Source organism: Temnothorax longispinosus, chromosome 9, assembly GCF_030848805.1.
Source record: "Temnothorax longispinosus isolate EJ_2023e chromosome 9, Tlon_JGU_v1, whole genome shotgun sequence".
Taxonomy (NCBI): domain Eukaryota; kingdom Metazoa; phylum Arthropoda; class Insecta; order Hymenoptera; family Formicidae; genus Temnothorax; species Temnothorax longispinosus.
The window spans coordinates 19,542,845-19,567,450 of record NC_092366.1 but is presented as its reverse complement, the minus strand read 5'-3'; the positions used below and the strand labels follow the sequence as shown (position 1 = coordinate 19,567,450).

Here is a 24,606-nt window from a genome sequence, read left to right as displayed (position 1 = left end):
GCGAATCCCGCATCCCGCGGCGGGCGGCGGCGTCAGTGTCAGCTGTCAGCTGTCAGCTGTCAGCTGTCAGCTGGCTGTCAGTGTCATGTCATTCACGCTCATCATTTACTCGTTATATTTACTTCTCTACTCTAATGCAAATTTGAATATTAGGCCTATGCAACAAATACATGTAGCGGATTCTGATATGATGCGCATGAAATAATAATAATTCATCAAAGAGGTAAAAAGAGGGCAATAGTATATTATACAGAGATTGCAATTTCTGCGTGTATACATATATACACATTTGCTTTATTTCTTCATTTATATAAAGAATTAAGTGGAGGTTCGAGTCTCTAAATACTGAATAAAATTTTCACATTTTTCACTGTATGTCACTGATAATTAATTAATGTTACTTAAAACTATTAACCCTAGCAGCAAATTATTGTGATTATCAATGCGGAGCCCTGGGGATTCAAAGATTATAATTATTAAAGAGTATCGACATATATTTTTAATTTCAATGTTTCAATCGCCAATATAAAATATATCTAAATATTTAATTTTTAATGCAATGAAATTTATGATTTATTAGTTTATTACGTACACGAACGTTTCATAAATACAAAACGGCATATTTAGGCAATACAATTTTTCCAATTTATTAGCAATTTTACTGTTTATATCTAGATGTACAGTCGTATCAATCAATTTTTCGTTCCCTTTGTCTTACAGTTTTTGTAGGTATGCTTTCCATTTACATCAAAACTCTGATAATTAATTCTCACTTGTGACGTGTCTCATTCTGTCTTTATTATTCATTAATTGCCAAAAAGGATTGGAACGAGGTCACGAGTGATGAGAATTATGCGAGTTTTGATGTAAATGGAAAGCACCTAATATGAATAATATTTCAACCGTTTTTTTACGATATAATATATCGTCGGATTTCGGCAACACGTTTGCATACAATTTGACGATTGTCCTTCGCTGTTATAAATCGCTTCCATCGTCTCGAATTTTTCAAGAATGTAAATTACGGATACCTTATTTTATAAATTAATAAATTTTCTTTTATAAATTATATATATATATATATATATATATATATATATATATATGCATATATATATGCATACGTTGCATCACATTATCCTGATGTGCAATGCGCGAAAAATCGACATGGCAAAAACAATAATGAATTTAACGAAACCAGTTATATTAGGTAAGAGAGAGAGAGAGAGATTAGGAAATATGTTATTATTAATTGGACACGTATACATGCGACGTTGACATTTGTGAAAAATGACGTAATATCATTTTTCAAGTATATAGATATCATATTTGCTTGCGCGGCATATAAATTATTTTACATAATTTAGAGACGCACAATGCGTGGTGTGTGTTTTTTCAGTCGCAAAAGAAACGCGATAAATCGTCTTAATTATTTCTATTTGTTGATATTTTTCAATCGAGCATTCAAAGTAAATCGAAATCAATCTTAATCAAAGAGACCGTGTTTTTCTTAAATATTAATAAAAAGTCTAATAAATGTATATTCAAATAGATAATATTTATAAGGATATTACAAAGATATATGTGACAATAAATGTTAACAATAATCTTTTCTAATATTCTCCCTTAATATTTTGTTAAGAATAAAGAATTGGTACGAATCTGTCTCTTTAAAGATTTGGACTTTCGGAAGAAATGATTAACGTCTGTCGTTTTGCTTCTCGTGACATATAATTATATTGTGCAATATTGACATATAGGTATTTGGAAGTTGCTCAAGTATTTTTATTTTGCCATTCAATTTTGCTTTCTCAACATACTGGAAACTCGTTAACAATATGATTGAATTTTGAATATAAAATAATATATACATCAGTGGCACAAGTGACATTTACGACATCTCGACAAAAAATTTAATAAATCGACGCCAAGGACGCTTTGTTTTTCACTAGACAAATCCACGTTACTTCCACTTATATATACCAGTCCTTTTTCGTTCGTCGAATCTCACTGATCGTACGACGTATTCTTGTGCAAATCAGAGATAAATCAGAGATCACGTTATAAAACTTTGAATTGCGCGCAACTGTTGGCACGTAACAAATGAAATTCATCGACAGTGCGTTAACAATTATCTCGAACGAATCTCGACTCTCGGCTCCATTCGCGCGGTTCTGTTATCTGCATTCCAAAAGTGCCCTTTTTCTTATATATATATATATATATATATATATATATCAGGAAAGAGAGTAAACTTTGAAACAAAATTTGTTGACGTGTATAAATAATAATAGCTTCAATCTTGTGTATCTCAAGATTAATTTTAGGATCAGTACCAATGTTTACTAATTTACAATAAGGAAATAAAAAGTGACTATTATGTGTTAAAGTCGCATTATGTCGCGACGGCAACTTGCGTTTATTTTGTGCGCTTGCATAAACTTTTCCACGTTACTCTGTGCACCCCCCGCACAACAAAGTCATAGATTGAATAATGACAGCAGCAACAACAATGACATTATTAACCGTATGCTGCCCGCTTATGCTGTTGCTTCGCGAGCTTCCGGTCTTTTAAATTCGTCGTTATGCGAAAAGGAATTGTTGGATTTCCGAGAGGCTGTTGATCAACGAATACTCTGGAGCCTGAAAAGTATGTAAAATTCTTAATTATAATAATAGTATAGATAATGCACTTTAATATATTAAGGTCGGAAAGCTAATCGAATATTGTGATAAAAAAAGAAATGTATTTTTGCGACTACATTTTTCATATCACTGCGTAAATATGCCGTCTTATTTATGAAACATACGTATTTGTAATTATTTTACAATAATTACTATAAAATATGACTTTTGTAATAAAATGTGTCGTAACAATAAGAAATGTACGTCTTTTATAACAGTAGGAAAAAAAGTCAATTATGTTTATTTAATACTAAATAATCAAGAGGGAAAATCTTGATAATTATTGTAAATATCTAGACTGCTTTTCAAAATTAATACGTATTATCAAAACCTATAAACAACTGACAATAAATGAGAGACTATTCAATATTTTTTTATAATTTTTATGCAATCAACGTTTGTCTATCTTTTATTTAAAAGTGCTGGATTCTAGCGGCGACGTTCAATCAAGTTTTTTTTATGGAAATAATTATTGGCTGGGCAGTCGTAGCCAGTGCATCGATGTGATGAGTACTGTTCCTCTACCGATTTCAAAGCTGCATTTATTAAACAACACGCTGTATCGTGATCCACAAAAGGAGATTCCGCCTTTCAAAACAAATTACTTTGCTGCCCATTTTAAACACAATAGTACTCTTCAGTACCACATAAATCTACCTAATGAAGTAAGTTTATATCTCATTGTTAATGTAATAATAGCTGTACAATCGCTAATAGCTGTAGAATCGAGATAAGAATCTAAAACGTAGTTAACACGCGCAACGTGCAATATTGTTAACATTTATATAATTAGTAAAAATTAAAATGTCAAGTCTTTCAAATCTTTGTCAATAATGATTTACATTAAAAATAGATACAGTACTTGACATGTGTTTATTACGTCAAGTAAATTTACTCATAAAAAAGTGTACCATTGCGAAATACATAAATGATAAAACTATAATAAACACAACACATTAAAGCTTTATGGAGATGGCAAAATTTCGGCAAAGTACGTTCTTAATGCTCAAGAAAAAAATTCAATTCGTCACATGCCATCAAACAAATGTTATATATACGATGACGTTGAAAGATGGAATCGCGCGCTATCAACGATGGAAAAGTAATAAAAATTCGTTTCCACCAAGAATCATCGTCCATCGAAAAAAACTTTTAATCACAGTTGGAATATGAAAACCAGCTATCGCAAAAAGACGCATATATTATCAACGAGTTAATAGTTTACAAAAAATTGCTTGTTATTTATAATGATAGTCCTGATATTGTACGTTACGTTGACATTTTTCAGATTTAAATTTTAAACCAAAAGATTTACGTCTACATATATAAATGGACGTTTGAAAGATTATCTTAAAAAGGTTATTTTATGAAAAAATTTAAGATTTTAGATAAAAATTATACACGCGCACAAGTCGCGATATTGCAAAAAGAGGTCGACGGTAACACAATCTCCCTAATATACATACCTAATATACACATATATCGAAAGTCGAAATATATTATAATTGTTTTTCATTATTTATAATTATTTACTAAACCGTGTCGCCGCAGGCTACACTTGTCGATATATGGACATTGATGTGTATATATTCAATATTAAATCATATGTTGAACAGACATTTTTATTTTAGGATGTCATCACACTCGGACTTTGTTTACCAGCCTCATGCTCTGAAAATGATATAAGTTTTATTTTGGAAAGAGTATTCCGTGATAGAATTCTTATAATTAGTGATCTTTATTCCGCGGACTTTAAGATGATCCAGGTTAAAAATCTAAAAGATGATTATAAATGGCTCATTAGTGGTGCTACACCAATCATTTGGTATGTCAAGAAATTGTTAAGCACAATTAATAATACAAATAAAATGATATATTCCATATCACGCGTTTGCACACATTATATACGTTAGAAACAAGTTTTCATTCAAAAGTAGCTATAAATCTGAAGAAATATTAAGGAGATATTTCGCATATTTTTATTAATTTTAATAGGTTTAATTTTATTAATTTTATTAATTTTACATTTGTAGCATTGTTTTAGTGCTTTCTATCTTCATGGTTATAATCGGGACGGTGTACGATGTATTCGTGAATCAGAAATATTCAAATAAAAAGAATAAAATTGACACTGGTAAGTATCGCATACCGAAAAAAACATTTCAAATCTTTTCTTTAATAATATACGTTTTGCACACGTTAATTTCTATTATATTAGTGTTTTATTAATACTATTCCCCGAATTTTTAGATGGAAAGAACACAATTCAAGAAATGGAAATGGAAGCAACTCCGTTACGGTCAAGTAGAATTGGAAAAGTACTATTATGCTTTTCCGCCTACACGAATACAAAAATAATATTTAATACAAAGTTGCACGCCGACGCACTGCCTATTATTCACGGCTTAAAATTTTTAAGTATGTGTTGGCTACTCGCAGGCCATGCCCCAATGTACATGGCAGACTACACGGGCAAGTAATCATTGAAAGTGATCTGTAGAAGATCAGCGACCGACTCTTGGGTCCGATTCTTATTTATTACACTAAACGTATACTGTTTTTCCGTACACAGACAATAAAGTGTGGGCCTGGAAGTTCAGCGATGGCTTCACTAATCAAATATTAATGAATTCACATTTAGGAGTCGATACCTTTTTTTTTTTAAGCGGACTTTTGGTGGCCTATTTTTATATTAAGGATAAAATGAACAAAGATCGGATACAACCACTTACTTATCAGGCAAAGATAAATGAATTCTTCCTCCTTGTGCTGAGAAGATTTATCCGGTATGTTCTTCCGTTATCTTGACAACGAAAAAGACACGACATAAAGACAATTTTAAAATATCTAGTACGTAATGTCAACGTCAATGGTAAGCTAACAATGTATTTTCTTTTATCCATAAATTTCATCTTTAGGCTGACGCCAGCTTATATGATGGTATTGGCAATATCGCACGTAAGTTTTACTTGGTTCGACAAGACCTCCCCATTTTACGTATACGAGAGACCACACGAAACCTGCTCAAAGTACTGGTGGAGGAACCTTCTATACATAAATAATCTATTCGGTCTTAAAACAATGGTACGAATACATTTAGTTTAGCACAGAATGTGCTTAAAAGCACATATATATAGAATCTTCAATCTCAAATTCTTTTTTTTCTTCAAGTGTATGAGTTGGAGCTGGTATTTATCTGCAGATATGCAATTCTTCATTATTGCTGTAGCGCTATTAATTTTGTCGACAATGTAAGTTGACTACTGCGACGGTCATACAACACATAGCCAGTGTAAATATTTTTTAATTAAACATTAATTATATAAATTTCAGGTACTTTTACATAGCAATAGCTATATTGAGTGCACTTTTAATAGGCTCAATTTTCCTTACCGGATATCTTTCATACATTTACGAATATATTCCGACGTAAGTCGATTGAAACATCCTGCTCAAGAGAACAATTAAAAGAGCATTTTTTCCATGTTGTTACACAGGTTGGACGAACAATACAGGCTTATGGATGTCTTATACTTTCCACCGTGGGTCAGAGCAAGTCCATATATCGTTGGAATGATTGCCGGTTACATTTTAACGCAACTAAACGGAAAGTTGCGTTTGAAGACGGTAAAACGTTGATTTATATTTTCATGTTTGATTTATACATGTAAATTTTATGTAGCAAAAAAGTAAAATGGCTTTTTTCAGAAATAATTATACAACACGCTATACGTACTGATTAAAAAAAATATATAACGTATTAGTTTAGTAGTATTGCGTAAAGAAAATACTCAAGTACAAAAGTTTTAAATTACTCTTGTCATATTATAATTCAATTTAACGTAAATTTTAGAGAACTGTAATTTTATGCTGGTGCTTTGGTAGTGCCTGCAACATTATTGTGGTATTCGGCACGTACAAGCGACAAATACCCATTTTACCTGCTGCTATTTATGCCGCATTGCACAAAGGCATTTGGGCCACAGGTATAGCATGGGTTACAATAGCGTGCCTTACTCAACACGGTGGTTAGTTTATTAATAATATTTTATTAAATCTTTATCAGATTCTTTTTATTAGATACTAGAAAATTGTTGTATAATATATTCGCAATCCACATGCGATTTAATTTCACTTTCACGTTACTATTTAAGAAACATTTTTGTTATAATGAACAGTGGCATAATGAATACAATATATATATATAATCCTTTACTTTTTAAAATACTAAAAAAATTTATATAAATATATTACAAACTAAACATCAACTTTTACCTTATTACAGGCATCATTTATCGTATCTTATCATTTAAAGGATGGGCTCCTCTTAGCAGACTGTCGTATTGCGCTTATCTTATAAATCCTCTTGTTGTACATTCGATTCGCCTACTGAGTGAAACGTCTGTTCATTTTGAACTTGTTCCCTTGGTAAGTAAACGAACATTTAAAATTCTAAAAGGTTTAAACAACTTGTGTGTTATTATCGCAACCATTTATTTTCAGGGTATCGTGTTGATGGGATATCTTACAATTACTTATACATGTTCCTACGTATTGTCCTTGGTAGTAGAAACACCGTTCAACTTACTAGTACGACAAACCATGCAAGCTCGCAGTAAAAGAAAGTATAAGTGGCGTAACAGCGAGAAATTGTAATTTTGCATGCAAGTGTACGTCCCGATAAAATCAAATATAATTTTTGTACTTTTGTCTATGTAATATACTACAAAAAATCTGATGTATAACATAACATGCGTAATGAAAATAATAGTAATAAAAGTGCGACACTGCGACATTCTACGATACGATAACTGCAGGCTTGCATTCAGACCAAAGGTAGTCATTTTAATACTTCTTATTATGATACAACAAGTCTTTTGTGTCTTCTGTCCACCGCTGAAGAGGGTCCCATATGTTACGGCACATGTGTATTAAAAATAAATAAATAAAAATTATGTGAAGCTAAAACCAGCAGCACGCAATGAATCTATCCAGCAAAACCAGTAGCAAAACACACGCATTATGTGCTGTAAGCTTTACAATCTAATCTAAAAAGGTCATCAATCAATGAAATAAAAACGAGATGGTCTGTATCGAAAAACTAAATAGAAACGTTCCGTGAACGTCCACCTTAACCAATGGAACGTAAGAACCAAGTAAAATGATTGCCTAGACTCTAATCTCTAGGTTATAGGCTTTCCGCACACATATATTTACTGACCCGTACGTGAACTTTGACTTGTACACGTAGACCAACCGGACCAACACGCACAAAGACATAACGTATAACATGCTTTTATTACGTTACATCTTTCTTTGTATGGACCCCAAGTCCAAGTAAATATATAATCAGCACTCAACCTAACGTGATGTGTTGCGAATATTCTTGTACGGAGAGCCTTCTATACCCCATCTCTAAATTTAAATTACTATTACAAATATTACGTACAACATGGGTTTATTCTTATCGATGCATATAAAAGAGATATCAGAGTATAATACCGGACAAATAATATGTAAAAACCATTATACTATTTCGTCCAATAATTTTTCTTTCTTCGTTTCTTCATCAGTATAAATTTCATAGATCGACCGTATTCTTGTTATTGTTAAGATTGTTGTTGGCATTGTCGTAAGCTATTGGGGCATCAGGCACATCTTTGTCATTCTTATTAAAATTTTCGTCGTAACTTTTGTCAAGACTTTCGTTGAGGCTATTGTCGAGACTTTTACTCGTTGTTGGTTCAACACTATAGCCATTCATAGGTTTGGGTTCTGTGTTTAACGTCGTGTCACGGATACATTTTCTTATCTCGTGCCCAATAGCAGCGCCCAATGGTGGTGGTACCGCGTTACCAACCTGTCGATGCTTATCAGCTATTGTACCGAAAAAACGATATGAATCAGTAAAACCTTGAGATCTCGCACATTCCCTCACGCTTACAACTCGATTTTGCACTGGGTGCAACACACGACCCTGAAAATCAATTTACATTTGAATAGCACACTCACTTGGCTCTAATTGTATGCTGTATCGATGAAATTATCGACGAAACATGATAGAACGACGTCAATTCAGTAGTATTTTAAGAAATTATTAAACATCAGCGATCTCGCACTTTATTCATTATTTCAAATTATTGGAGCATTTATTTGCAGCATTTTTACATCTATCACAACATACCTGTTTACCCATCGGTTCCGGATTAGTGATGGTTGTACCGAAAATTCCGTTCCAGTCAATTCTACCGTATAAACCTGTCCAATTGTTTTGTCGGTTCGAGGTATGTGGCAAACACCATGGAATCAAAGTATTATATTGCCTATCAGTAGGATCACATGGTTGACCAGTACAACAACTACATACTCCGCGAAGTGCATTCGTAGAGCTCCTTCCAACTCTCGGATCATGGTACGCATATTCTCTAAAAAACAAAAAGAAAAAAAAACAATAAAATTCAGATTTGGTCACGTAATCATAATCAAAGAATTTAAAGGATATTAAATTCTAATGGATACTGCACGTACAATTTCTTGGTAAAGTTACCGTCACTCAATCGCATCACGATGTTCGGTAGATCACGCCAATCGGCACCGATTGTAGTTGGAATGAGGCTCATTCGCGCCTCTACAAGCGGACTCATTTCTTTGCATATATGATCTATCAATATCGATCGATACGGTTTACCCCTCATCTGGAATGAATAAATCAAGTGAGAACTCTGATGTTTGTTTGCAAACATATACGGGGAGATACGTTTCTACAATACCTTTCTCTGAAAATGTGTTAACGGTTCGCCACCATAAGACATTTCCTCTACGCTCGAACCAGATTTAATTGCCGGTAAATCATACAGAGCATCTTTTACAGTGATTGTTCTATATGGAGCAGACTTTTTCCAAGCCAAAGTAAACTAAAGTATATATATAGATTTCATTAGTGCAAAAAAGCTTCATGATAGCGTGCGTGTGTGTGTGTGTGTGTGTGTGTATATATTAATTTTTGCAACGCGTACGTGCAATCTAATTTATATCAACTTACAAAATTAATGTCGCAAAGTATATATATATATATATATATCACACACGCACGCACACACACAAATGCATACATATATATCATAAATACAAAACAAATAAAAATAAGGGCATACCTTTTTATTATCCACTAGTACATTCGACGAACAACATTGTTTATTGAACACATGCGTAGGCTCTGGATACCTTGGAAGTATCTCTCCAGGTGCAGCGGCTATGAGTATCATCCTACAAATCGATAAATTATCATTAAAATGAAACTAGATATACCATCAGTAACATTTTGATTGTAAAGGAAAATAAAACAACCTTCTTCTCGTTTGTGGTATCCCATAACTTCCAGCTTGGAGGATACCAAATGTACACTGATAACCCATACGAACGAGACATCTTAAAGTTAATTTCAGCACCATACTTTTTTTAAAGGATACAAAATTTCGCACGTTTTCCATCAGGAAGAATTTCGGTCTATAATAATCGCAGTAAGCTAAACTCGTAACAATAAGAGAATTTTTAAATAATGAGTATTGCCGAAAATTGAAGCGATTCATGCCGCTGAAACCCTGACACGGTGGTCCACCACACAAAAGTTCAACATCTCCTTTCTGAGGAAGTTTTTGGCCATTATCATCTACATTTTCACCCTGAGACAGAAAACAAAATTTTATTGACTAATTTTATTATATAGTAGAAAAAATAATCAAAATATAATATATATTCTCTCTTCTCTCTTATACATATTAATAAATATTCTTGTAATTTAAAGAGAAAAACTATCAAGAGACGCAACGTATCTCTGTAATATTTTCCATGTTAATTATTTGATAATAACAGTAAAATATTTATTGCTTAGTGTACGAAGGCGAATAATAGATGTGTGGAAACATGTAGTGATGGAAACTTACATTCATCACTTTTTGTAACAGCTTGTTGGAATCCTCTGTAAACACAGTAGCCTTCGGATTGTTCAAGCGAAACGCATTTGCCGCAGCGTTATCTTTTTCAACCGCCCACAGACTTTCAGCTACACCCGCTTGATGCATTCCTTCAGATAATCCTGTTTTACAAATGATTATAACATGAATCAAGTATATGTAAAGGAGAATGAACGGGGAATGGAAGATTAACGGAGAAAGGAGAAAAAGGGGAGAGAGAACAAGTATATATAACGTAACGTACCTCCACAACCGGCAAACATGTCCAACATTCTCAATTTTCTTGATATAGTAGGATAGTCCACGGGTGTTTCAAAAACCTGCTTCTTTTCAGTTTTTTCCACTTTCTTTGCTATAGATTTACCCTTTCCCTTTCCTTTTCCAAATTTACTCGTATTAATAATGTCATAAGGCGGTTCATCGAATGTTTTTTCTGCAGGATTGTATGCTTCAGTAAAATAAAATCTGTTTGGACCGCTCGTAGACCATTCTTCAATGGATTCACTCATGTTTTTAAAGTATGTCAGGTAGCATTTACCGGCAACCACAGAAAAATTGACGGTGCACACTACACAGAGAAACAAAACGAATCTTTTAATTAAAAAAAATACAGCCAAATACAGATCTTAGGCCAAATGGGTATTTTTACGTCCTCAAAAAATATTAAATTTATCTCAAAACGACAAGAAGAAATTCTCAACTTACTCTCGTTGCTCCAATAGACCATATTAATGTCCGATTGCTCCATTAGTGCTAAATCTCGGTGAGTATTCTCCGGTCTGTACATTTTATTTATTTTAATAAAAATGTCTGAAGGTGCCACTAATATGTCAGTTGTCGTAGCATATATTGTATTAATATAACCAATATGAAAAGGTTCGGGTGTATCACGATTTGAAAGTATTCCTTTGTCAAGTTTTTTTCTGTAAAACTCCGGGTACATATCTTCATCTACTTGGTCTAATTTGATCTTTGAATTTTTAGATTGTTGGTATTTTCGTTTATGCTTAAATTCAAAAGCCTGTGGATATAAGAATACCGCACTACCGACTTTATATTCTTCACCTTTGTATTTTACTACGTCGTAAATCACTTCCCTACTGCTTTTCTCTTCTATTCGATTATAGACCTAAAAATCGTATTAGATGACAACTTGATTATCGTTTCGATCCAACGTCATACTTGTAGAGTTTAAGAGAAATTCAAATTCTCTTGGATGAAATTTTTCCAAGGTCAAATCTGATCTTTTCTTATTTCCTTACCTTGGGTATATCACGTTGCGTTGATATCGCCAACCGAATGCAAGAGGGACAGAATCGATGACTAATTTTTCCTGGACATTCCGGATCCGGTGGTGGATTCTCAAATCGAGCACTTTCAGGATCATATTTCATTTGATAAAAGAATGTCTTACCATCTGTATCTTTTATATCATTATCTATATCCACATTACCTGTAATATAAAAAAATTGTGTAAATGCGATTATGTAAATACAGTGACAAAACATAAAAAAAAAAAATGTGGGTGATGTGTGGGCTGCATCGTGTTACAGAATACCAAGCTGGAGTTGACAAATCAGCCTCAAAAACCAATGGCACGTATAAATTTCTTAGTTAGATTTACCTGACGTTAGGGACTTGATAGTTCTATCCACCAGCATTACTTTTATTATTATTAATATTACTTGTGTAGCACTTGGCTCCATATAACAGCACGCAGAATCTAATATTCTAATAATAATCTAATATTCTTACCTAATTCAAACCAATTCTCAGGCATCTTTTTATTGATAACCGTTGCCTTTGATCTAACAGACGTAAACGATGCCTCGCAACATTGTTCACTTAGGAATAATTCTATAGGATCCGAAGTTTCACCAAGTATGGTATCGGTGCCTCTATAAAGACGGTTTGCGTGAAATCGTTTTTCTCCAAACGCGTTCTCCCACATAAACACAATTTTGCAAACTTGTATAGGAATTGTGGGATCTCTAGGCTCCAACAAGACATGTTCGTTTATTTCGATTTTTTCGTTCCCAACTATTACTGATTTATAGTACGTTTTATCCCCATCGACACGTTTGTCTTTCTTCTCCCATATTATATCTTTCTTAATTAAAAGTTCTTTAAAATCTTCATTTTTATTAAGATTTCTTTCTTGATCGTGTACTGTTTTATCTTCTGTTAGATCATCATATTGCTCTTCACTCTCTGGATCAGAATCTTCTGCTTCCTTTATAAAGAAAATATATCTTTAACTGAACATTATAATATAAATTTCGAATATTAAAAAAAAAAGTTAATCTATTTTTAAAAATATGTTTTAGTTTTTATATAATCAGGAGATAAATAATACGTGCACGTAAATCTTTACATTTAACAAGTGTAACGTATACCTGAATTGCCAAATTTGGACATCTTCTTCTAATGCATGCTTGCCTTTGAATTCCTTTGCCTCCAAATTTCGGCATATCTTTACAAGCATGACAAATACCACATTCGGGTTGCTGACAGTTGTCGCAAACACCGCATCGCCTCCTTTTTATTAGTGACTGACAAAAAGAAAAAAATGATTAACAATATAATACAGATAAAAAAGATACTACACGCGTTGTGTAACATATGGCACGACATACCTTATTAGTGGTATGCTTAGCAAGTTGACCAGCAAAAATATTTTCAAACATATTGCTAACTAATTTTGTCGTAGTAGCCATTGACCAGACAGGCGTTTTAACTTTCGGCTTACGTCTCATTGGACGAACGGCCGATTTCTTACCGAACGTGACGCCAGAGAGATTCATGAGAGATCGCATACATGGAGCCGTAATGAGAAGAGTATCGTCAGAGCCAGCACACGTATCTAATGAAAAAACTTGATCGCAAATAAATTGTGCATGACGTAACAACGAATCTTCTGTAAACTTCATGGTTTCCTTAGGCGGTACTACTGTCTGGAACGAGACAAGAATAATAAAACCTACGCGTTCAAAACAACGATGGAAATACGGAAATAATAAAAACATATTGAGATATGAAATAACAAACTTACTTGAAGCTTATTCAATAAGTCTTCGTAGGTTGACGTAACGTCATCTAGCAAAAATTCTACGACTACTTTGCTCATATATAATTTCTCTTTAACAGCATCCATGTACGGTGCATAAGCTTCCGACGGCTCCATCAAAATATATTCCGCGAATGCAGTACTAAAACCTACTAATGCCAATTCTCCTCCGTCAAATCCAGTGACATACCATTCATTAATTGGCCCCATATCTTTTGTCGGTATACCTCCCTCGGGCGAAGAATTTTCCTCATAAATAGCTTTCATATATCCAGAAAAATATAACAGTATGTTTTTCTCTATGAGTCCTGTGTCGAAAGAACACAGGTGCCCATTCAAATCATAAACACTAAAAAAAAAAATCACTTTTTTATATTAGTTTAACTTTAAAGTGCGTACCTATACGTTTCTTAATATTAATATCGCTCTCAAGTACTCTGCTCTACAATTTTGAGAGAAACTAAACATATAAAAGACATGAAGATTTACCTAAAATGAGTTAATTTATTTTGCGGTCTCTCATCGCTTTCGTCTATAAAAGATTCATCTCCAATAAATAAGCACAGCTTAGGATCTGTTAAAGCTATCTGTTCTTCGACCGCACCATTTGGATGCCCTTGATACAATGTTAACGTATTCAACATCTGTTTACAGTACAGGCATCGCTCTATCGCAACAGATGTCTTTTTATCTTGAGATTTTAATTTAGACATCTTTTCATTCGTTCCTGTCTTTATTCTCTTTTCCGGATTTTCTGTCCGTTCCTCTTGATTTGTTTCCGGCGCGTGATTTTCCTTATCAAATTCCAGGGAACGTCTCGGGGTTTCATCCGTTTCGGTGTTCATTTCACCAAGATCGAGCACCCGCGTCCCCTTATTCGTTTCACTCGTCCTTCTTTTTACCGCGGGGTCTGACGTACGTTTGGAATCTACATCAGCTTCTTCACGTACTCCATCTACGTCTTTATTGTTTTTCCCGTTGCTTCGAAGCATTTTATTTCTGCTGCAACCTGGTTCGCTTTCTGTAACAACAGTCAAAGTGGCACAAGTTTACGTTGAAGGAAAAACAAAGACACATATATGACACATGATTTAATTATTAGTTAGTTTACCAACACGTTGGAACAACTGGCCCTAAGAGCAATATTCATGAATAAACACACACGGTATTCGTATAATTTGATTTTATATTTTAGATAGCAAACAAAAGTAACAAGCAAAAGTTGGAGTGGCCGCGACCGGCCACAGTCTACAGTGACCACTTTCAAGCTCAACGTTCTGTTGATATTTATATGGTGATCAATGTTGTGCACCTTTGGATAACTTTCAATATAAAATCAGATTATACACTGCCTTTTATTTAAGAAGAGACATTAATATATTTCCTTTTCCCTTTATCATTCTACTTGGTATACATATTCCCAGCAAACATTTCGGTTGTGAAATGTTGCCAAAAGGGAAACAAATGCGCAAAACCAGAGTCTACTATGTAGCGTATCCTTAGTGTTGGTCTCTAATGTGAACCAAATCTGATCACACCAGAGCAACGAGGACAAAACAGCAATACAAAGGCTGTTGCATATTGACAAAAGTGCGTATACGTTCTTGTCAATATTTGCAACTGCAGAAAATGTTATAGGAGTTGTCTTATACTACGGCAACTAATGGCAACTAATCTGGCTGGGTTGTCAAGAAAAGAAATGCGAATCAACTGATGACGCATCACAGCAAATCTCGTAGTGACAGCTAAGTGAGCGCGCGATTCCTCAAGCCGCGGTATGGGTATGGCTCACTCACCCCGTGGTTCATCTCTCGATCGCCGGGTAGCGACCTTACGCTTAACCGCGCGATGCCCACCGCGAACCATCGCGATAAGAACAGGAGCAAGCAGGAGGAGGGATCTGAATAGAGAGCGAAGAGCTTGAAGAGGACTGAGGACTTGAGGAGTATTCGCTGTTGACTGATCTTCCTATAGCCTAGAGTTCCTAGTCACCGGGTGGATCCGTTGACGTTGACGCCTTCGCGCAGGACGCGCACTGTGTCACTGTGTCACTACTGTCACTGTGTCCTGCGGTGATGCGGTCCAGGCGGTCCAGGCGGTCCTGGCTCCCTGCTGGTACGTTCCCGCCAACATTGGATAATGGAAGTAGAGGATATCAGCCATCAGCCAGCCACGCGGCACGTTTTCGCGCCTACGCGGAAACGACCGCGACGCTACTAACGGTTAACTAACCTAACCTCTCGTAAACACTCACACACAGGGGTGTGTCAGGTGTGTGTGCGTGCGCGCTGCGTTCTAAAATTCACTCTAGGTAACTCAAATCTATAGTTTACGTCACGTATACTATAGCATTTTACACGTAGTTGACTAGAGTGATTTTTGGAACGCGGCCCACGCGTTGAACGTGATTGGTTGGATCCATAAGTAAGAACTAATCACGTTCAATCACTAGCTTACCGGCACCAGCTGTTTCCTTCCGCGCGTGTTTCCGCTCAAACGAGTATTTTGCTAACAACAACTTTTGAATATCGAGGCGACGTGAGGTTGGTGATACGCTCGAGTCGCTAGGGTGACCCTCGTTATCGCGGCGTCTCGGAAGCTGGGAAGATCGTCCCACTTAACATTGCCGGGGCAACGTCTGAACGTCTGAACGTCTCGGCGTGTTGATGCCGCCGTGTTTGCCACATATCCAAGACGCGGTGCGAACCGATCATGAAATTTCACTGCACGGTCGAGATCCATGACAGAACGTTGTCCGTCTGCTCGCAGAGACGATCGCAGTCGATCTTGGCGTTCACGAAGAAATCAGACAGGAACAACGAAGTGTACCTGTATCTGCAAACGCGACAGAAAAAGCAGGGCACGAGGTATCAGGTAGGCAACACGAGCCATCGTCGCGTCGTCTACGCGCTGCAAAACAACGTAGCTTGGCATATCAGTTTTCATGGTTTTGAAGCATGGAGCTTGAACTGCGCCGTTCACTTTGATTTTCAACGATATATACCTAATACGCGTCTTTTTTTTTTCTTCTAGATTGTCAACAACGTAGAACAGGTGTTTACCAAGTTTATCGCTGATGGCAAAGTTACGATAAGACTAACGCGACCGTGTCACGATCTGATCATTCAGAGTACGTCGATTCACGTAAAGAGCTTCATTCATGTACTGAATCTTATAAGAAACGCACAGTTTCAACATCACGACATGGTTGTAAAGGACATTGTAAAGAGTGTAACTCTTACGCCTAACGTGTTTTTCAACTCGAGTGAATTCTGCCTGGTAAAAACGAAAGTTGTGGTGAATAAAAAATCTGAGTATCCGACTTTGCAAGGTTTCCCAAGAACGACGGAGCAGCTAATTTTAAGAGGCCTGGACAGAAAGTCGTTTGATCGGCAAATTTTGCGTCTGCAAAGTCTAAACGTTCTAGATCTATCGGACAATAAGATCTCCTATCTGCCGAGGGAGGTAGGCACCTTACCTCACCTTCAACAGCTTGTACTATCGCGGAATACGCTTGGAAAGTCGCCTGGATCCAAGTGGGCATGGCTAGAACAAACTGCCATTAAGCACACGTTACAATTCTTAGATATAAGTGACAATTCGGTAAGTTAACGTATCCAGAGTATCCAGTTACCAAAGTTAAACTAGAGCGTGTGATACAGCCGTTGTTAATAATATAATATAATTTATTACAGCTGACTGAGTTGCCGATACAAATCAGAAACCTAAATGCCTTGGCACATTTGAAGGTTAGCCAAAACGAGTTGGCGTATCTACCACATAATATCGGAGCTCTGCGAAATCTGAAAGTTTTGGACGTGGCGAGAAACCGTTTGTCGTATTTACCAGCTACCATCACGCATCTACGACTACAGTTTTTAGATGTTACCGAAAATCCATTTACCCATGACACTAAAACGTACGTTCATGGTACGGAGAGTACAACGAGCATAAGAATGCCAAGCCTTGTTGACGTGTCAGCGAAAAGTATCCTGAAATCTAGGTTTTTATTTCTTGAGATACGTGATACGTGAAACGCGAACCGAGATAATGAGAAATTTACATCTTTGTAGGATAACATACGATGCAAGTACAATACCGTATACATTAGTCGAATATTTAGATGAAGCGAAATGCTGCTACTTATGCAGAACTGCCTGCTTTGCGTGTTATATAAGGAAGCTCGTACGTCTACCTCTGCTACTTGTTGAGATAAAAACGTCGGTGGGTACAGCTTTAAAATTTGAATCTTATTTCTGCTCGTTACCTTGCGCTAGTACGTACCCTGTGTAAGTCACTTTTTCTTTATTAGTTCTTTCTCAGTTTTACGTCCAATACGCAATAAAATTTAATAAAAAATTTAAAAACGTACAAGTTGTTAAAAAAATTTGTAATAATCCCCCATTTGCCTGTACAAAGTACGTGCACTCTTATTTATATTTATTACATTTACCATTGATGTGAACTGATCAGACCAAAATCATTGCTCAAAATCAAATGTAAGAACGACATGATATAATTTTTATTCATAGACTATTTTTATATACCTTTTTACGCGTGTTGTTTTATCTTATTGATTGTATATAATATAAATTTTATTCATTTATATCAGTGTGACACGTTATTTGTAAAGCTCTGAGTAATACGTTATACAGGGTGTTCCAGGACTTTTATAATAAAATGTGTAAATAAAATAAAAAATAAAAATTAAATTACGTACTAAAGAACGTGTAGACTAATATTGTCAGATGTCATGCGCACGGCTGTCGTGCGACCGCACTTGCCTATAGGCCTATGAATCATAATAATAGTCTATTCTAAAAAATGGATTAAAATATTTAAAATTATTTAAAAAAATAAAATCATCATTTGGAGAGTACATAAATTAGCCAACATACATAACGTTAATATTTTCTAAAAAAAATAAGGATAGATTTGTGTTTACGTATTTCCAGAATAATAAATTAAAAAGAAATATTTATTGTCTTTGTAAGTATCTTACACAACATGATTAACTTTTTTATTATTAATATATAAAAACGTACGCTTGCCTTTAATTAAATAAATAAATCAAGTATTTTTGCCTTTTAGAATACATCCTTCGGGCCTTTAGTGTTCTGTAAGCAATACATAAAACGCAAGTAAATGATGTGCGATTATGAAAAATCAATATGATTAATCCATCATTTATAATACATAAAATGCAATAAAACAAATGTTTTATACGTGAAACGTCTTCTTCGGAAATAATATACAACTAATATTTATTGTTATAGGAACAGTAATAATATACAGGTCTTACTAGGCTTTAGAGTTATTTATAAATTTTCGCTATATTTTCAAAAAACACTAGTACGATACAACATTATGGTCATGTAATATATGTGTATAATAGAATACCCTACTACTCCGTGTAGTAACGTCTAAATGCAGTAATGTTTTTGGAAGATAAAAAAAAATCCTTTTAATGTCCACATACTTTTATTTTTATTGATATCCATTGCGTCCTCTTAGCAAATATATCTCTACACTATTCTCCACGCGCGCGTCCCATTTTAATCTCATATACATACACTCTAAAACTTTGAGCTCTTACGAACAAATACGTTATTTTAATACTGACATTATTTTTTGCATATCTAACTCTTATGTCTATATTGTTAGCTATTATGCGTGTGATAAAGGATAATGTTTACGATATCTATCATGTTAGGTAACATCTTTTTTCTTTACAAAATCAAAACGAGACGCGTCAGTCTCTCCAAGATAATAATCTCGTGGTGTCATTTTTGTCTTCTTGCCGATACGTGCTACGGTAAAATCTATGTCTTTGAACTTTTTTGTATCTATTCCCATTTGCAAAGGGTGAACAAAAACTTCAGGATCTTCACGAAGAGGAACTGATTCCACTTGGCATTTATCCGTATCCGTTACATACTTGTTGAATGCGGTTCCATTCTGATGACGTAAGGTGAGAAATGTTTTTTCTTATGTTTAGACAACTCTGTCTCTCTGAATACACGTATCAAATGTATAACGTAATGTTATACACGACATTATAGAATAATGTTGTATGTTAGTTATGCTTACCAAGGTTTCCATGTCGTTTCCGATATTTTTCTTTGCTGTGTTTTCATTGTACGGAATCAAATCCTGCAATGTAATTTTTTTGGTTCTTACGAGACCCATAATTGCAGCGTTTCTGTACAATCTATCTTTCTGCTTAATATATTTATCGTCCAAGTCTTTAGCCTCATCAGGTTGATTTATATTATCGTGTTGAGAACACGTCTGAGGTATTTCTTTCTCAGATTTTGTCATCATCTCAAGCGTTCTTAACCAGCTTTCTTCCCAATGTTTATTCGAAAGGTCACGACCGCCATTTACCTATATCAGATCACGTTATATCTTGATAACTTTTTCTTTACACATATTTGAAAGATGTACACGAACGTTAAAGGATGCAAAGTTATTACACATCTTTCCTCGACATTTTTTTTACAAGACACTTGTTACGTTTACCTTAAAATCCCAACTGGATGCTATCATTTCCAATTAGAACATGATTCATCTCTTTGTTAATAGCCTACGTACCTTCTTAATAGACAAGAACCGTCCGCTTACCTCTTTAATGGCAGCAGAGACTTCATATTTGTCAAAGGTAGGTTTTACTTTACTAGTTATTATGTCCATGCTGTCATCGCTACTAGTGTCGGAGTCTTCCAATAACTAAACGTAAATAAACAAATACGTATTTATAAATAATATAAATGTGAAATATAAATCAAATATTATTTCTCATTGTATACATTACACATGCACTGACATTTAGGTTTCGTGGTTTCCGCACTTTTCTTTCATTCATCTTTCTATCTTTCGCAGCCTGACTCAATCCATGCAGTCGATAGAACTTGGCCGTGTCGTCTACGGAAGGGAGCAAAGTTGCCTTCTTAATATCGTTACGTAAATCCATATTTGAGAACCTGAAGATCAAGTATTACGTAAGTACGCAAGACCTTGGTTGTAAGACTGAACTTGTGACAAACCATTAGATTTTTTTTCCCCCCCTAAGAAAAATCTACTTTTACACATGCAAATTTACACATACATATGCAGGGCAGGTTTCGGAAAGTGGCGAAAACCTTTTAAGAATGATAAATATGACAAACTTTTGTCAATAAGAAATTCATGGTTCAACGATGTCTCCTAAAGGCCAGTCAGTTTTTCGACCTTGTCGAATGTTGTGTTTAATTTCTGTAAGAGATCATGTGTTTTTGTTTTCTGTTTAATTTTTTCATCATAGCAAGCAAGTTCGAAATGGCACACCCCCCTTATTGTTACACATTACACACAACTATTAATAATGTTTAACGGAAATCCAAGTGCGTAGCACTTTAAGGAGACGTCGCCAAGAACGCATATTACTTGCAAGTTGATCAATGGGCTTTCAACCCTCAACCCTTTGTGTAAGTTGATCGTCACTTTCCAAGAACGCCGTGTATATATTTCTTTCTAATCCAAAGTTGAAAAGAATCGAAACAGAATGCTATACATTTCTCACGTTATCGGATTTTAAATTTCCATTTCCGTCTCTCTGTCACTTTTTATTCTCATGTTCTCACGAGAAACTCTACGTTTACACAACTATCGAGTTTGTAGAGGTAAGAGGTTAATCTGTTAAACTGTACTTGGCCAACGTAATACCATTAACGTAATAAACGCCACATAAATGATTGAACGTACACGTTGGATTCAAGATCGCCTATTTTCAACGCTCGTACTATTTCAAAAGAAATTTGAAGAGGCACGTTTGATTTAATTTTAATATATATCTTTGCCTTTGTTTGATCACACAGAGAACCAAGTTGCGAAAACAACTTTCAATTTACTTTATCGCGCACACTGATCAAAGTGACATTTTTACATTGTTCTTGATTTTGCGTGTCTTTTCCCCACACGTTTTCGATACCTCCGAAACCTGACGTCGTCCGTTTATGTCAAAATATTTATCGGATACGCAGACGTAACGTAGCATACGTAGCATATACGGACGTGGCCATGTTTACACTTTACACTGTCCTCCCTAACCTCAGCTTTATTCCTCGTAGCTGAACCTTTTACACCTTTTCATCTCCTCTCTTTTTCTCTCCAACGTTTACGTGTTATGTAGTACATATCTCTCTCGTTACAAGTGCAGAAAGCACCGAGATCGCGTCCACAAGTTTTGTTCCCTGTAGCTATTCCGTGCTACACTTGATGCACTCGAAATGAATCAACTATATGACTGGACGTTGCGTAGAGAAAGAAAGAGAGAGCGAGAAGGAGCGAAAGGTTCAGCTCGTTCTGCTCTACGAGGAACGGTGAATGGTGATTCCAGCCGTCGCGGTTGCCATCCCTGCGTCTCGTATCACTGTCATCTGTCATCAGTGTCATCACTGACGGAGGGCGGATGTCGCTCCGCGACGCGATTCGATCCGGAGCGGCCCTCGATTCTAATACTGGATTCTACCAAGATCCTCCAAGAAAGTAGAACGTGACGGCGACCCTCCGCGGGATATTATGCGGCGCGAGAGTCCTACCGAGACCGAGGTCACGTTGTTCGGCACGACGCTGTCGCGCGCGGCGATCCTTTAATCCTCGGCACCGATAGATCGCGGACGCGCCGTCGTTGAGCAACACCTCGAAGATCATCGCCGCCGCTTTCGGCTTTCCAGTTACTCCCGATCGACGTCCACGGGATCGAGTGATTCCGCGCGCGCGTCCGTATCGTAAACACGACTCTGCCGCCCGCGATGGCGAATCTCGGCGTGTCCAAGCGGTGGGTCTTACTCCTTTTGTTCGTGCAGAGTCAGACGGGTCACGGCCACGACGAGGATGCGCATACCCTCCGGTACACCCACGACACGTTTTCCGCGCAAGTTGGCAAGAGGAATCACTTCGTCATGTTCTACGCGCCATGGTAAGCCGAACGAGTAGTTTTCGTTAATGTTACTTCTCTATGTCAGCCGTGTCAGCTACGTGGAACGGTGGATTCTTACGTGACAATGTTCTGCCCAAGGTGCGGTCATTGCCAGAGACTCGGTCCCACGTGGGAGCAGCTAGCGGAGATCTCGAACGAGGGGGACAACGATATAAGAATCGCCAAGGTGGACTGCACGATCGAGAGCGTTTTATGCAGCGAGCAGGACGTTACTGGTTACCCCACGTACGATGCCTTTGCCTACGCTTTTGCCTTTCACTCAAAATGGATTCTTTTTAAAATGACAACTATGTTTACGCATCGCTGCCAATATATCCAATAATATCTTTACACGTCGTATTATACAAATATCTGTAACGTATCTTGGCGTGTGTTCGTGTGTATTGCAAGCACACGTTGTAATGTCTTGGAAACTTTTGAGCGCAGGCTAAAGTTTTACAAGGCTGGAGAAACCAAAGGCATCAAGTTCCGAGGCACTCGAGATTTACCTACCTTGACTTCTTTTATTGTTGATCACGTAGGTGGTTCTTCTACGGTGCGTATGCGTCATATTGACGTCTGTCACTACTTTGCGTCGACGTGTTAGTATCTAAGTTTATGTTTCAGGTTGAAGATGTTGTGCCATCTCCTCCAGAAGCGGTGAATGGATTATTGGAATTAACGGAGGATACGTTCGAGAAACACGTATCTTCCGGGCATCATTTTGTCAAATTTTATGCACCCTGGTGCGGACACTGCCAGAAATTAGCTCCGACGTGGGACGACGTAGCCAACAGTCTTCGCAACGACGACGTAGTCAGTATTTCTAAGATAGACTGCACGCAGCATCGTAGCATTTGTGGCCAGTTCGACATTAAAGGATATCCCACATTGTTGTGGATCGAAGATGGAAAGAAGGTACCGATCGGAATCCGTACATTTTTTTTTTTTTTTTCGTCCAAAGAAGGACACGTGTTTTGCGTAAAAGAGCTTTGGTCAAATATGGTATAACGTTTTAGATAGATAAGTATACTGGCCAGCGTACTCATGAAGAGCTAAAGGCTTACGTGTTGATGATGTTGGGTAAGAATGCTGACGAGCCGAGCCAAAAGAGTTCAAGTACTGACGGACTCCCGCATGCTATATTAAGCCTGACAGCCGACAGTTTCAAGCAAGGTATCGAGAAAGGTCTTTCATTCGTCAAGTTCTTTGCACCTTGGTGTGGACATTGTAAACGCCTGGCTCCCACGTGGGAGGAGCTGGGCAAGAAGTTCTTCGGCAACGACAACGTGAATATCGTCAAGGTAGATTGTACGCTCGACGTAAGCAAACACGTGTGTAATGAACAGGAGGTGGATGGTTTTCCAACGTTATACTTGTATCGTAACGGACGCAAAGTCTCCGAGTACACGGGCTCGCGTACGCTCGACGATCTGTATGATTTCGTGATGACGCACTTGAAAACGCACGACGAATTATAATTCTGTCCAGCTGTTAGCGTCGAGCGATAAGGGCTGTGTTCCCACTGAAAGTGAATATGGAAACACAGCTCCAAGTCTCATAATATTCTCACGTGTACTTTTTCCTCAAGTATTATATTCCCAATAGTACTTGGAATAATTAAATTAATTTAGAACGCATGACGCATCGATCGTTTCATCGTCAAAGAGAAGCGGGAGTTTTTTCATTTTTATACCATATACATCGCGAAGAAAAAACAATATGCTATATATAGACGTGTAATATACCAGAATGTAATCCCGTGTCAAAGAAAGATGTACTTGCAAAATACAATCTATTTATTGTCTCATCTCTCATTTATTTTGCATTTGTGCGTATATATGTAAATCTTCTCTCTCTCGTTTCCTTTTATATACTTTTAAACACGTATAGCGGGGGGGCTGTAACATTCAGTAAAGAGA

At 36.3% G+C, this 24,606-nt stretch overlaps 5 protein-coding genes across 12 annotated transcripts; 3 read left to right on the top strand and 2 right to left on the bottom strand.

Annotated features, from left to right (window-relative positions):
• Positions 1–67: 67 nt before the first annotated feature.
• On the top strand, positions 68–7,505 carry LOC139818802 (nose resistant to fluoxetine protein 6-like). 4 transcript variants are annotated; one of them, XM_071787757.1, is made up of 13 exons: positions 68–223; positions 3,119–3,350; positions 4,317–4,510; positions 4,719–4,819; positions 4,936–5,157; positions 5,258–5,471; positions 5,604–5,769; positions 5,857–5,936; positions 6,019–6,114; positions 6,183–6,312; positions 6,539–6,713; positions 6,971–7,113; positions 7,189–7,505. In XM_071787757.1, exons 2-13 carry the CDS (start codon positions 3,192–3,194, stop codon positions 7,339–7,341), a joined length of 1,833 nt encoding a protein of 610 aa, XP_071643858.1. In that variant the 5' UTR covers positions 68–223; positions 3,119–3,191; the 3' UTR covers positions 7,342–7,505. The 4 variants fall into 4 exon arrangements, with proteins under 4 accessions (XP_071643858.1, XP_071643856.1, XP_071643855.1 ...); XM_071787755.1 differs by having other exon boundaries at positions 79–223; positions 3,106–3,350; XM_071787754.1 differs by lacking the exon at positions 68–223 and adding an exon at positions 2,398–2,650 and having other exon boundaries at positions 3,106–3,350.
• On the bottom strand, positions 2,505–15,959 carry Dnmt1a (DNA methyltransferase 1a). 2 transcript variants are annotated; one of them, XR_011733514.1, is made up of 16 exons: positions 15,522–15,959; positions 14,215–14,746; positions 13,711–14,074; positions 13,295–13,612; positions 13,055–13,210; positions 12,414–12,891; positions 11,921–12,111; positions 11,364–11,787; positions 10,903–11,226; positions 10,629–10,780; positions 10,033–10,367; positions 9,840–9,951; positions 9,456–9,599; positions 9,214–9,380; positions 4,152–4,356; positions 2,505–2,643 (listed from the first exon to the last, which is right to left on the bottom strand). XR_011733514.1 is itself a non-coding variant. In XM_071787708.1 (16 exons), exons 1-16 carry the CDS (start codon positions 15,589–15,591, stop codon positions 8,267–8,269), a joined length of 4,404 nt encoding a protein of 1,467 aa, XP_071643809.1. In that variant the 5' UTR covers positions 15,592–15,957; the 3' UTR covers positions 7,156–8,266. The 2 variants fall into 2 exon arrangements, 1 of the variants encoding a protein (XP_071643809.1); XM_071787708.1 differs by lacking the exons at positions 2,505–2,643; positions 4,152–4,356 and adding exons at positions 7,156–8,662; positions 8,870–9,110 and having other exon boundaries at positions 15,522–15,957.
• Positions 15,960–16,187: 228 nt separating this feature from the next.
• Positions 16,188–18,092, top strand: Lrr47 (Leucine-rich repeat 47). The gene is made up of 4 exons (XM_071787778.1): positions 16,188–16,599; positions 16,759–17,328; positions 17,421–17,728; positions 17,799–18,092. Exons 1-4 carry the CDS (start codon positions 16,438–16,440, stop codon positions 18,016–18,018), a joined length of 1,260 nt encoding a protein of 419 aa, XP_071643879.1. The 5' UTR covers positions 16,188–16,437; the 3' UTR covers positions 18,019–18,092.
• Positions 18,093–19,027: 935 nt separating this feature from the next.
• On the bottom strand, positions 19,028–21,962 carry LOC139818820 (uncharacterized). 4 transcript variants are annotated; one of them, XM_071787800.1, is made up of 5 exons: positions 21,650–21,962; positions 20,552–20,708; positions 20,350–20,454; positions 19,816–20,112; positions 19,028–19,683 (listed from the first exon to the last, which is right to left on the bottom strand). In XM_071787800.1, coding segments are annotated over exons 1-5 (810 nt in total). In that variant the 5' UTR covers positions 21,652–21,962; the 3' UTR covers positions 19,028–19,434. The 4 variants fall into 4 exon arrangements, with proteins under 4 accessions (XP_071643901.1, XP_071643900.1, XP_071643902.1 ...); XM_071787799.1 differs by having other exon boundaries at positions 21,278–21,961; XM_071787801.1 differs by lacking the exon at positions 21,650–21,962 and adding an exon at positions 20,834–21,271.
• Positions 20,589–24,501, top strand: Prtp (thioredoxin domain-containing protein pretaporter). Its single transcript, XM_071787779.1, has 6 exons — positions 20,589–20,726; positions 22,103–22,684; positions 22,784–22,930; positions 23,132–23,240; positions 23,312–23,602; positions 23,704–24,501. The coding sequence occupies exons 2-6, from the start codon at positions 22,518–22,520 to the stop codon at positions 24,163–24,165; spliced, it is 1,176 nt and encodes a 391-aa protein (XP_071643880.1). The 5' UTR covers positions 20,589–20,726; positions 22,103–22,517; the 3' UTR covers positions 24,166–24,501.
• The last annotated feature ends 105 nt before the right edge of the window (positions 24,502–24,606 follow it).